Source organism: Passer montanus, unplaced genomic scaffold, assembly GCF_014805655.1.
Source record: "Passer montanus isolate IOZ18808 unplaced genomic scaffold, ASM1480565v1 scaffold5, whole genome shotgun sequence".
NCBI classification, from domain to species: domain Eukaryota; kingdom Metazoa; phylum Chordata; class Aves; order Passeriformes; family Passeridae; genus Passer; species Passer montanus.
Genome location: NW_024369929.1, coordinates 15,758,213 through 15,771,932, shown reverse-complemented (window position 1 = coordinate 15,771,932; position 13,720 = coordinate 15,758,213). Strand labels below are relative to the sequence as shown.

The window sequence follows — 13,720 nt, the reverse complement described above, 5'->3', positions numbered from 1 at the left end:
AGATATATCTGCAGTGAAAGGTGTTACAGTGGCATGTGATGATAAAGGATATCCCCAGGAGTGGCAGGGCATAGCTTGGGCCTTGTCACTTACACAAGGACCAGCTGAGATGTCAACTCTTGCTTGTTTTCCCTCAGGGAGGCCCTGCCAGGCCTGGATTCCCAGGCTGCTGGCAACCACACGTACTACCACCGGAGCAGGCAAGGGCTGGCCTCTCCCAGTGCCACCCTGGACTCACATGAGCTCGAGTCCCTCATGTCCCCGCTCCCAGAGGATGCACCCGTGCCCCTGGGGGACATCACTGAGCTGGCAGAAGTGCACAGCCTCATCCACACGAGCCTCCCTGAGGACATCTTCCCTGGGAAGAGGAAGGTAAGGACCCATGCACATGGTGACTGGGCTCCCACCTTTGGCAAGAGCCTTTGTTTGGTGTGTGGCTGCTGGGAAGCCAGGGTGGGATCTGTCCTGGCTCTGCAGTGCCTGAAGTCGTGGCTGCAGCTGGTGTTGGGCAGTCACACATTTCCCCTCTCTGTAAAACTTGACTAGCTCAGCCTTGGCTGTTGGATATAATTTGGGATTCCTGTGCATCTACCCCCCCTTTTCATCCCCTGGGACAGTGACCCCTCAATCTGAGAAGCTGCTGCCAAACTTGGTGCTGCAGAAAGCTGTGGTATTTGTGTTGCTGTGGCATGTGGATGGTGGGAGGAAGCATGATGTCTAAAGCAGACACGTGGCCTTCCAGGATTCTCTTTTGCTTGGACTAAAAGGAGCTGTCTCCACAAATAGTGTGGAGACTATTCAATACTCTTCAATACTCTTGAAGACAAACGAGAGGTGAAATTGCAGGGTTTTGTGAACCTTATTTTTTGAAGTAGCCTTTTCCTGCCCTGCTTGGTTTGCCTGACACTGCATTGTCTTTCATTCCTCCCTGCCCATTTCCTCTTCCAAGCTTGCCTGAAACATTTCATTCCATTAGGGAACCTTTAATTGGCCTAATTTAGTTAATCTGTTTATGTCTCTCTTTGTAGCCCTGGGAGAGCATGTAAAGTAATTAGGAGGTTCAGTAAAACAAATGCATTGTGAGCACATGGGGTTTCACGTTTGCATCAGCGATGCACTCGTGTGTCCCTGGAGGGCAGGAGAGCTCAGGTACCTGCTGACCACGAGCCCTGTCCGTGCTGCTGGAGGCAGTGCAGGTGTGATCTTTGGGAAGCACAAAGTCTCTGCTGGCTTCACTAGCCCCACGAGCTGAAGCCATGCCCGTGGCCATCCCTGCGTGCTGTGGCTGATCAGTGCTCAGCTGGAGGAGAGGCTGCTTGTCTGCAGCCAAGCCACATCTATGGATCTTGGTGGAATGTGGCTGCCTGTCTGGACCCAAGCCGAAGAGTGTGAGGAATTTCCTACAGCTCTTTCAGTCAAATAAGGAACAAATGTTTTCAGTGATGGGGACTTACCCCTGAGAACAGGTCAGGATGGGGGGAAGTTCCTTCTTTGTGAGGCCTTTTTGGGGGCAGCATATCCAGATCTCTCTTCCAGAGCAGCAATCCTGCCTGCAAGGGCTTACACCAAGATCTGAATATATGCAGAGTGGGGCTGGAGAGGGCAGTGCCAAGGCCACCTGAGGCTCAGCCTGAGAGCGTGGGGCCCTCAGAGTGGGCAGTGCCCAGCAGCAGAGTTACAGTCACAGACCAGAGCTTTGGGGGAGAGGGACGGTTCTGGCTGTAGAGTTTCTATAATTGGATGGGGAACGGCCACTGAGAGATAAATTCACTGAGGGGTTTGGGTTTTGTTTTTTTTTTTGATGGATGTGGCTGGGGAAGCAAGGGTCACTGGGAAGCAGCCACCCGGAGAGCAGCGTTGTCACCCGTGCCGACCTGGAGGGTGACCTGGCAGGTGAAGGAGATCGAGTGGTGGCCGGGAGCAACAGGCTGTTGTTGCTGGGAGCGGGCACTGGAGGGAGATGTGCTCCCACGCAGGAGACCCTGCTCCTGCACTGCCCCATTCCTGCTGGAAGTGCCACCTGAGCACCATTGCTTCCTTTCTGTACTGCGATGTGTATAACCGAGTGTGAAAAGAGTATGAACAAGAAACATCTTTATGCTGCAGTGGCCAAGAGGCCCCATGGACGATGATGAGATGTTACCTGGCTGGGCAGTCAGGGAGTTGGGCAGGTCTCAGGTACGTGGCTGGAGTGGTGCACACATGCCTGGTGCCCACAGTGGATGTAAACCAAGTCAGGAGCAGTTGTGAGTGTGAGCATCTCCCTGCCTGTACAGAAAATGCCTCTAGTCGAGGCTGTGGAGGGGGTGTGGGTGTCCTGTGTGCTGCAAATAGCTTCCCCCAGCATCCATTCAAGCTGGAAACCCCCAGGGACCCTGCCTGGAACAGAGTGTTGTGGGAGCTTTGCACCCTGCAGTGACCAGCTGCCTTTGTTGCCTTCTGTTTTCTTCTGTCATGCTGTGTGGAGTTGGGGCTGTGAAAATCCATGGCAAGGAATGCAAGAGAGCCACAGGAAAGAGAAAATCATTGTGGAAGGAAATTCCTGTCCAGCCTGGCAAGGGGAAGCTCCCCAGAGTCTTCTAGGTTGGATAGTATAACTTGAAGTCCTATTCACTGAAGAGAGGGAGTGAGAAATGCCTCAAGGATCCCTTTTGTTTAGCAGCATATCATGTCACCACAGAGCTGGGGATGTTGGCTGAGGCAGACCCTTTGGCTGAGGCTGCTGGCACTGCAGGGCAGGTTTGTGTAGCTGTGACCTCCAGCTGCCTGCTCGTCCCTCTCTCCTCAGGTTATGCTCCTGAAACCTGGTTTGTGTTGGCTGGTTGGCACTTGCATTGGCTGCTCTGTGCCCGCAGGCTGTTCCCGTGCTGAGTGATTACTTACAATTCCATGGATTATTCTTTATTGTTTTTATTCTTGTGGCAGCCTGAGGTTCCAGTGGAGACTGGATGCTCCATGTTAGATAGACACAAAGAAGGGACTGTCCCCATGCCATATGGAGTCAGAAGTGACTGAGTGTCATTTTACAGGTGTGGGGACTGGAGAGCAGACTGAGGGCAGGAAGTCTTTAAAAACTCTGGGATTGGAACTGATTCCTGCAAAAAATTGTGGGTAAGGACTGAGGGCAGGAAGTCTTTAAAAACTCTGGGATTGGAACTGATTCCTGCAAAAAATTGTGGGTAAGGGTGGTGAGATAACCCCTTGGTCATCTTCAGGTCAAGATCATCAGTTCCTTCAGATGTAGGACTGTGATTCTTCCTGAGCTGTTACACATAGTGCTGGAGGTGCAGGATGGTACAAGTGGAAGGTGGGAGAGTCCCAGAGGAACCTCCTGGACCCCCTGTCCCTGCCTGCAGGACAGCAAGGTGCTACTGCAGTCAAGGTGTCAGCACGGGACCCCTCTGGATGCTCACAGCTCCACTAGGCAGGAGTACAGTTGGCCATTCAGTGGTTCATTTTCCTTCCTTTATGTGTTTCCAGTGGTCACACACACGGATTTCTAAATACACTGACAAGTGATTTTCCTCTCTTACTCTCTTCCCCTTGCAAGCACCCCCCAGACTGATGCCCTCAGTAGCCCTGTTATAAATGACACAGTCGTGCACGGGCTGTGGTGATGCAGCTCTGTCTCCTCTGACAGATGGACTGAGGATGATAAAATGGCTCTGCTCCAGACATCTCTGTCACTGCTGCTTGTGGGCCAAGCAATTTAAAGGGTGGGGGAGAATGTTAAAAAGCATCTGCTTTCCATGGAAGACTTCAGCTTTTCATTGAATGAAGCCAAACCCAAGCATTTTGGTTTGGAAATGTTTGCTGTTGTTGTTCTGGTGAGCTGGAGCCTTCCTTGCTTGCTGCCCTTCTCCTTCCCTGTGGGCCTCCTTCCCACAGGACTGTGTTTCCCATGAAGCATCCCCATGACTCGGAGAGCAGAAGCTGTAACACATCAGGGAACTTGGATCCACCCGGGTTGTTTGTCATTTTCATGTTGAAATTTTTCTGCGTGGAAAAGAAGTCCCAGTGTTTTCTGAGAAGCTTCAGATGAGAGCTGTGCTCCTGGTGACAGCGAGCAGAGACTCCTTTATCTGCTGGCAGAGGTCTGTGTGTGTTGCATCCCAGATGCAGGCAGGGATGTCGCTGTGTTTGCGTGACACGGAGCCTTCCCGCTCCCACCCGCTGCTGTTCAGCAACGAATCCTTTCTCTCCACTGCACCACTCTCAAAAGCTGGGCAATTGAAACATCCCCAGCCTTGTTTTGCACAGGGTTTCAAGCTACTTTAAATAACCATCCTAAAAAAACAGAGGTTTCAAGTTGAACTTTTGCTATGTGTTCATTCTCAGCTCATATATTTGCATGAAATCATGACTTGTCACTGAGAAGGTAACACGATCTAGGCACATTTTTACCAGTTGGAGTTTCTATAAAAAGGCTAAAATGAAAAGGCTTGTTTGCTTTGATAAGGATTTAGCTGTAATGGAAATGTCTTTTATTGGAAGATGTTTTTATTAGTTTTCATTCTTGTGTTTGCAGTGAACTGACAAAGAGATTCTTCCCTCTTTATATTGGTATTAGACTGACACTCCTTGCTCCTTGCCTTCATTACTGTGTTGTAAAAACCAAGACAATATTTCCTTCCTTCAGCCACCCACTAGCTCCCCTTGAGTAAAAAGAAATAGTGTCATTTATTACACCAAAAAATGCTGCTTAAAAAAGCAGTGAAGCTTTCAGGCACACAGGATTTCTTCAGGACTGTGATGAAAACAGTCCTAGAGTTAATTGCTGCTGCCCAATCTTAGAGGCTAAGCCCCAAGAGGGATTTGTCTTTTGCTTTTTTTTTTCCCCTCTCAAACATAATGTGCTCGAACAACATGTGGGACACAGGCCATGTTGTGTGGTTGATGGTTTTTTCTGTTTGTTGAAAGTTGCAAACTGGTACAAAACAAGTTTGTTCTTCATTGCAGCCAATTTCAGCCAGAGCTGAACAGGCTGTTCCCAGAGTCATCAAAACCTATGTAAACATGGCAGATTGACATTTCCGCTAACAGATGGTCCATGGGGGATTGCAGTAGAGCTGCCTGTTTCTTTCCACGTTTTTTGGTATTCACAAGATGCCTGCAAGAAGGTTTTCGAGTTTGCTCTGTGTGTGTGTCTGCGTATGATGCTCAGATCTCTCTGATGGCAAATATGCATGCAGGCATCTCTAACAGGACACACATTTGGTGCATGTGTGCAGATTTGTGTAGGTTCAGTGCTGAAATTTCCAGGCACTATTTGCTCAGTAACGTATGTTCCTTGGAAGAGGCACAGAAGCCATCAGTCAGGGATGTAGCTGCAGAAAGCCTTTCAGATGGCAGCAGAAGCAAATTGAACACGCTCCTTGAGCACTCGCATGTGGAGATATTCCTTATTGTGAGCTCTCTGTGATCGCTTGGTTGATTTCTCGCTATTAAAGCATAGTTTAATGATTGTCCACTTAGAAACAGAGCAATTAGGGAAGGCTTTTTGGCTCAGAATATATTGTTGAGGATTGCAGAGAGAGAAATGGAAAAGACACTGCTCGAGCATCCACATCTAAATTAGCAAATGTTTGATAGCCACAGTGCTGAGCTTGGACATCACTGGTCTGCAGGGTGTTGGCATATCAATGAGGCCTTTCACTATTTGTTTGCTAAAAATTTGCTCCTGAGGCAGCAGTAAAGCTCCTGTGACTGGGGGGTGGTGCTGGGATGTAACATGGCTCTGCCTCCCACAAGGTGTTGAGCCATTTGGGTGCCTGAGTGAGGGTGGACAGAGGGCTTGGGAGCAGCTCTGGCCGCCCTTCAGCGCATACACGAGTGTCCTTCTGCCAGCCCTGGCAGCACGAGGTAGCATTTGCTTCTTGCTAAATAGCTGACTTAGGAATGCCTGGCTCACATACAACATCTGGTGGTGTATTTCTACCTAATTTTCAGCCAGATGGACTGAGGCACAAGGAGGTCAAATGACTCACCCAAGGTCAGGCTGATGTCAGAAATCTCCTCGCTGTCTCAGCTGGACTCACGCTACGCTGGCGGTTGTTGGAATAGATTTGGCCTAAGGAGCAGCCACATATGCAGAGCAGGAACCTGGGCTTCTGCTGGCAGTGAGCATTAGAGGGTCAGTGGGTTTGAATAGATGTGCAGGGTATCTTCACCCTACGCAGCCATCATGCTCACATCACCAGTGTTCTGTGTGCATGTGTGAAGTCACTGTTGTCAGGTCAGGATTTTCTCCTCGTCTCTGCATCAGCCTCTCTTGTACCCACACAATAATGCAGCATGTGTGGAACAAGGCCAGAGATAATGGGCCTGTGTGGTCCTTAAATCTGAGTTGTGTGTTTACATGTATGTGTATGTGAGTACTAGTGAGGCTTAGCTCAGGTACATGCAGGACAGCCCAATAAAATCAAAACCTGGAAAGAAAATACATTTCTGCCTGTGAACTAATAGTCTGAGCTGTTAAATAACTTCAGCTCTTAAAGACACACATTTCCTATACACAGAGGTGTGCATTCAACAGTTTATTGCAAGGGGAAGCTGAAAGAACCCAGAACAAATTGCGTTCAGCCCATATAATTTAATTAGATCTACAAACAAGGTAACACTGGTTGCCCAGGGGATTTAAAGCTGAGCAAAGAATTGCTTGGTGGTCTGTTGTAAAAAAAAAATTTAAAAAATTAAAGCCCCCAGTTTTGTGCCTCTGTGTTGATGAGGAATGGCAGAGTGTTTTCCCAAGTCCTGGCTTGGAGCAGGAGCTCTTGTCTGTGCTGCAGAGTGAGTGGTTTAGCAGAATTTCCAGCTCTTACTGGAGCACACAGGGCACTGCCCATGGGTGAGGGTCCTTCTCTGTGCTGTGGAGCATCACTCCTGCCAAAGCAAAGACTGTGGTCACTCAGCTCCAGATTTCCCTGTCCCTTGCCAGCTCTGTGGTGTTTCTCAGTAGGTTTGTTCTGCTCTGGGCTGTTGCAGCTTTGCAGGGAGTTGATTTTAGTGGACCTCTAAATGATGTCTGTGCCATGATTTGCCCACTGGCCTCACAATTTGAGAATCAGTGGAAAGCCCCTTATGCAACCAGTTGTGAACCATCTGGCATCTTTTATCCCTGTGCTCTGCATCAGCCCATGTAACAGCAGTAAAGCCAGTTCTAAGGCAGGGACCATGTGAGTCCATTGCAGAGCATTTTTATTTTGATGACATTAGAATTGTCCTCCACATTTATGGTATTTTCAGAATTTGTGCTTTTCAAGCTGCTTCTCATTTCATATGCATGAGGATAAGAATCCATGTCTGTGATAACTGCATCTTTTCTCCTGCCACTTTTCTCCTGCAGTCTTCATGGAATAAATCAACCAACCAGGCCTGGACAAACAGCATCACCAGATATGGGGACACCATCACCAAAGAGCCTCTCTCTGTTGTCAATGGGTCACTGAAGCTCCCCTCCAGTGCGGGGCAGAAGCTTCTCTTACAAGCCCTGGTTTATGATGCTGTGATGGTGGGTACCTTTGCTGCTTTGTTGACTTGTGTGTTCTCGTGTGGGTTTTCCATTTCCCTTTCTCCTTTTTGCAGCCCCTTTCTGTGGGCTTGTTAGTCTGGTGATGGCCAGGTGGGGTCAGAAGCTTGGTTGTCAGCAGGGTTGTGGCAGTTCTGGTTCCTTAGGACCTGGTGCCAGGCACCAGCAGTCTGCTTGAAGTCTTTGCTGTGGCTGTGCAGCAATCAGCCTGAGTGAGTTAGGAGCTGCAGTGCTCAGCACAGTCATTAAGATCTACAGCATGCTTGCCTGACAGAGGGATTGTATTTTTGGCTGTAAAAGGAGTCAAAGATCAAGGGCTGATTTAAACTCCCTTCTCCAGATAAGGCAGAGCAATTTTCACTGCAGTTGTGTTCTGGGAGGAAATCCTATTTCTGATATTGCATCACTGGAATAAATATGGACTCCTGTGTTTGGGAGAGTGTACATCTGTGTAACTGTCTTAGCAAAGCAAACTGACACCTGCTCAGACTGACTCAGTACCAGAAGATTTCTTTGGTTATTCTTTGAAAAAGTTCATTCCCCCTCTCCAGCAAATACTTCTAAGTAACCTACCTATGTTTCCTTCCTAGGCAGTGGTGTGAAAATCAATTATACACAGGATGTAATTAACATTGTGGATAGAGTTAAGACAATGTTTTACAGCCCAATTACAGGGCAGCATTTACAGCACAGCTTACCCATCAGAGTTTGTCAACAAAAGAGAAAAGTGTTAAAATATGTAAATGATGCTCAAAGTTGGCTTCAACAGAAAACACAAATTACACGTGGGATATCACTTCCATACTCTGAATTGTCTTCTTGCTGCTACATCACACTCAGCCCAGAATCTGAGCGTTGATTGCCTAGAGAGCTCTTTGTGAGCTTCTACAATAATTTGTCTGGTAAATTATTGAGTGATAATCTCACAAAATGACCTGCTTGTCAGCCAGATTTGTGGAGATCTCTAGCCTGAACTCCACTTAAGCACTGCGGAGCGCAACTTATTGTTTTCTTTCTGAATTTAAAATGCTTGAATTTACACAGACTTTTGCAGGCTGTGACCAGGGCTTTAACAAACACACACTTTGTGATATGTAGCCAAAATTAAATGAGGAAAGTGAAGGGAGCCCCTTTATCCATTTCAGAAGCCAGTTTCCTACAGTGCTGCCCACTCAGCCTCTAACAATCTGGCCCTTAATATGGAAACAGACTGGTGAGATTTGAAAATTGTGGTCTTTGACAGAGGCTTGGAGGAATGGTCGCTCCAGCCTGCCAAGAAATTGTGAGCAAATCACTTTGCTCTCTTGGGACTTGCTTTCTCAAACGTAAAATAGAAATAATGATCCTGAGGTGATTTGAGTTGCTTCTTAAGACCTAAGCCCTGAGAAACATATCAAGATAATGCTTAATAGAGGCATATGTACATCCCATTGCACTCAGTGGGATTAAAAATAAATAAATTTTAGTGCTTGGTTTGGTCGTAGCCTCAATTATCTGAATTTCACTTACTTTACCTTTTTTTTTTTTTAATTTCTCTCCTGTTTGATAACAGAATGAAGCAAAGAAAAGCCACCTGCCAGCCAGCCTCCACCAAGTAGAAGCAGAGGTCATCGTCCATTCTGATTTTTCAGCCTCTGACAGAGAGTACAACTCCCAGCTGCACACCCTGGAGAGTGAAGAGACAGAAATAGAGGACCAGGAGCCAGAAGAGCTCCCCTCAGCAGAGCTGGCTCTTCCCAGTTCCCAGCAGGACACTGGCCAAGTGTTGGTGGACTGCATGGACAATTTGGAGGCTCAGGCCCAGGCTGAGCTGCTCTGTACCGATACAAAGACTGACAAAGCTGAGGCTGTTTGCATCCATGGGCTCACCAATGGCTTCCAGAGACATGGAGAAAGTCTGGATTCAGAGGAGAGTGGAGATTCAGATTCCACCCAGGAGGGCAGAGGTGATGTGCAGCCAGTCAAGTGCCAGTTGCTTTCCCTGGCACCTGAGGAGGCCCTGCTCTGTAGTAACTCTGGTTTAACCAGTCCATCCTCAGCATCTGAGAACATGGCACATGTCCACAATCACAAAGAATGAACTGATCTGATTTTGATCACAGCAGAGCTGAAGCACGAGGAGAGCCTGTCCCTCTGAGGTGCTGCCTGCCCTCGTCTGGCTGAGCCCAGCAGGAGCTGGGCAGGTGCAGCATCTCACCAGAGCAGGGCTTGGACCTGTCAGCTCTTCTTCGGGAAGCCCGGTGGGTTGGTAAGGGCCCATCTTCCTCCCGCTGAAGCCGATGAGGAACTGCGTGCTGGTGGGAGCAGGACTGAGCCATCTGCCAAAGTCTGAGTGGAACCACGATGGAACAGAGCCTCCTGACTAGGCTGGGGCTGTCACTTCACTACAGCCCTCGAGGAGACTGGCAGGACATCCTTTAACACTGGGCAGTGGCAGAGTGGACCGAGGGATCCTTCTCTGCTGCCTCTTCCCCAGGGAGTGCCCGGGCACTGCTGGCTGCCTGGCAGCGTTGGGATGAATTCTGGCACAAGAGTCCCAGGGCAGTGGAAGCCCCAGAAACAAAGGCAGTGAGCTGTAAGCACCGGCCTTTTCTGCCCTCCCGTGGTTGGAAGGATTACCAGGCTCTCTGTGTGCAGTACCTACTACTAGCAGGCTGATGTAGTGGCCTTTTATTACACACTCTACGAGTGCCTCTAACAACTTGTACTATTTAGAACCTTCTGCAGCGTCTGGGTCTTTTCACCAGCCTGGGCTTTGTTTTATGTAGGTTCTTGTACCTAATATTTTAGGTACACATCTGTCCTTTTAATGTACAACATGTATTTTTATTTCCTTGGAACATCTTTATATTATTTAATTTTATAAAGTGGAATAGTGTGTGGTATAGAGTAGCATTTTTACTACTTCTCTCTTTCTTTATTTTTTCCTCCCTAACAACACAACTACCTCATGTCTGTTGGAGAAAAAAAAAAAAAAAGCAGTAGATCTACTCATTTGTTATAGTCCATTATAGGTTTTAACTTATTCTTATACTGCCTTTTTCTAAAGAATATGTTTGCACTGGTTGTTGACTCTTCTTTAACACATAGTGCTGCAGATCTGATGTCTCTCTTGCTTTGTTTCTTGACACCTTCCCTACAGCCAGAGAATTGGGTTGTGTCTTTCTGTAGGACTGTGTTTTGCAGCAGCTGCCAAAGGAGGCTGCTTTAGCTGGCAGGATGTCAATCCATCTTTCCTCAGCAAGCTTATACTAACAAATAGAAAGAAGAACCAGCAATTGCAAAAGTAACTTGTGATACCGGGGGCATGTATTTCTTTTCTCTTTTTTTGGGTGCCCTTTTTTTTTGGTATGGAGACATCTCAGATGGTTTTAATTTACAGAGAGCAGCACTCAGCCTTCTGTAAGCAGTGGACTTGCTGAAAGCCTTGGATGAACAAGTGAAGTTTTCCAGTCACTTCTGGTAGTCCTGGCCAAAGTCCTGCTTTTGGGTGGGTTTTTTTTGAAGAGCAGAGCACCACCAGAGCTTTAAAATTAAATCTTTGGTCTCATACCAGTCAGTCTGGCTTGAAAACCATCCAGTGACTCTTCCTGCTGATGCTGTTTGCTTACTGCTGCCATGTCTCTCAGCCTGGCCTTGTTGGGGATGGACTTTTCTCTACTTTTCTTAGCTGGTCTCTTGTCCTGCTCCAGGGTTGCAGGGTTTGACTACGAATGCTACAAGCTACAATGACCAGCTGCTCGGAGTTAACAAGGATCGGTAATTCTGTTCTTGGGTGTTTGGTGAATGTTCTGCCTTCCTGGAGGATTCAAACATCTCACCATTTCTTTAAAAAGTGAAGGAAAAGATGCCCACCTTCCTCTTTTCTTACTAAAATTCTCCCCAGGGTATATGGGAAAACTGTGTGCCAACTTGAGATCCTGTAAAAGACTTCAGCTTTTGTTTGTCCTGGTGACGACTGGGTGGAGGTACCACTGTTTGCAGCATGGAGAACCTCACTTCACCAGCACCCTGCAAGCCTTTTACCTCCAGCTTTTCAGCAAATGAGAACCTCCAAGCCTCCATGTACTCTGATGGGAAGGATATTGGAGCTTCCACTTCTCCCCAGCTGGCAGCATCTCCTCCCAGTGTAACACATTGTTCTGGTAACCAGCTGTATTTCCAGTCATTGTGATTGCTATGTTTCTCCAGCTTGGTGTCTTGAGGAGTCTCAGAAATGCTGTTCCATGCTGTGACTAGCCGTGACTCTGGAATGCTGTGGGACAGAGACTGGAAATCAGTGCCAGTGAGCAGGCGAAGGCAGGAGTTTGTGTGTGTGCTACTGCAGCGAGGAAAAGGCGAGGAAACATAACTGGGCAGAGGAAGTGTGTAAATAACCTCCAGAACCCACTGCCACAAGACTTTGAAACTCATGACTGAGCAGGGTTGCAGATAAGCAGTGAAGTGTTATTGCAGGCAATAAGGGCAATTCACAGTTCTCTGGAAGCAGTCGCAGAGGCACAAACCCTCCAGCTGGGCAAGGCTGGGCACTCACTGCAGAGAGCAGGGGGACATTGTGCAGGTGGCCCTCAGGTGCCAGTTCCATGAAGAGTCCTTGCCTTTCCTCAGTGACAGAACAGGCCCTGCACGAGCCACATTGGCATTGCCACTTCCCATCCAGGGGGGATGGAAGGGGATGGAGGCTGATGTAGGAGTGTCCATTGTACATGCACCCCCTGCTCTGCCTGTACAGCCTTCAGCAGTCCTGCAGCCCTGAGCTGCCTGAAAGCTGTCCCTGCCTGTCACTGCAGCCCACACAAGCAGGCACAGTGGGGCACCATTCCCCTGGATCATTTTGGGCTGACCAAACCACCACAATAGTTATAGGCTCAGAGAGCTTTGGGGAGATGCAGCAGATCACAAACAATTTTGTTTATGCATCCCCAAAACACTTTTGTCCACTTATGCTGAGACTTGTTCTGATCTCTTTACACTTCACCAAACTGTACCAGGGTGTGAGGCTGGGCAGTGTTTGGCTGTCCAAGAACTGTGCTGGCCATGGGCTGGTAGGCCAGACCTGAGTTGCAGAAATCCAAACAGTTCCCTTGGAGCCAAGAGGTCACCCCTGACCAGCAGCACCAGAGCTGTCCCTGGATGAGCACACATCCACACAGAGTGCTGGGTGTCCTTGTCCAACTCAGCTGTGCCCCAGGTCCCCCCTGCCCTGAATGTGCAGGGACCTTTCAGTCTCAGCTGGAAGTGAATCAAAGAAGACACATAATACACATTTGATGTGTAAAGCTGAAACAACCAGTGCATTTATTTTTTTATCATGAAATAAGTAGCTTTCTTGCAGATTTCTCACAGGCACACAAACTGTTGATACCTTTAATTACCCATCATGCTTAATATCTGTTCCTGCACACCAGGCTCCTTTCTTCATTTTCTTCCTTTCAGTAACACTAAAGATTATTGCTGTTCAACTTTTTTGCTGGTGTATATTGTTTTACATTGTTAAAATGTCAGGTTTGTCTCACTGGCATAATTTTCTAGTATTAATGTTACTGTTTGGCTACACAACTGTATATTCCCCATGCTGCTGTGAGAGTCACAATTCTCATCCTTTTATTTCTTTTTTTATTACGTGAAACATGCAACTCAGATAAAAACCTCTATCAGCTTTTTGTTGACTTGATTTCATACTTAACAGGCAGCAAAGTTCTGGTTTAAATAGTTCAAATGAGATAACTTCTAATTTAGAGTTTGAGAATTTTTTTACATTACTAGCTAACAGTCAGCCCATGAAATATTGCTGTGTGAGAAAACAACCATTTTACTAGAACACTGTATATGGTTTTGATCTCATTAGTAATAGGTGTTTTGAAGGAATCATTGTGTCTTTTCGAATCAATACTTTTGTTAGAAAGGAAGCATTTAACCAGCAGAAATCTACCATCTACTTCTGTTACTGTATTCCCTCGCTTGTATTTTCAAGTTAAATTTCATTTTCTGCACAGTGCATAAAGATGTGTAACCAGAACTTGATCTTGTTTGAAGGTTGTGTCTGTGTTTGGTTCCATACTGTACTTTATTATAACTTTCTTTCTTCAGAGACTGTTCTTACTCCACAAATACTCTTTAGTGTTAAAGTGTAAGACATTGTCCTTATATTCCTTAACTAATGGGTTATTAATAAAATGTTTTTTAAAAAGA

The 13,720-nt window shown here is 47.2% G+C and overlaps 1 protein-coding gene across 2 annotated transcripts in view; it reads left to right on the top strand.

The window, feature by feature from the left end:
- Window positions 1-13,720, top strand: part of IGDCC4 (immunoglobulin superfamily DCC subclass member 4) — an 85,701-nt gene extending 71,981 nt beyond the window's left edge. For both annotated transcript variants that reach the window (XM_039723482.1, XM_039723481.1), the window contains exons 18-20: window positions 138-372; window positions 7,346-7,510; window positions 9,081-13,720. In XM_039723482.1, the coding sequence (XP_039579416.1) occupies window positions 138-372; window positions 7,346-7,510; window positions 9,081-9,608 (928 nt within the window). In that variant the 3' untranslated portion in view covers window positions 9,609-13,720. The remainder of the gene's footprint in view (window positions 1-137; window positions 373-7,345; window positions 7,511-9,080) is intronic.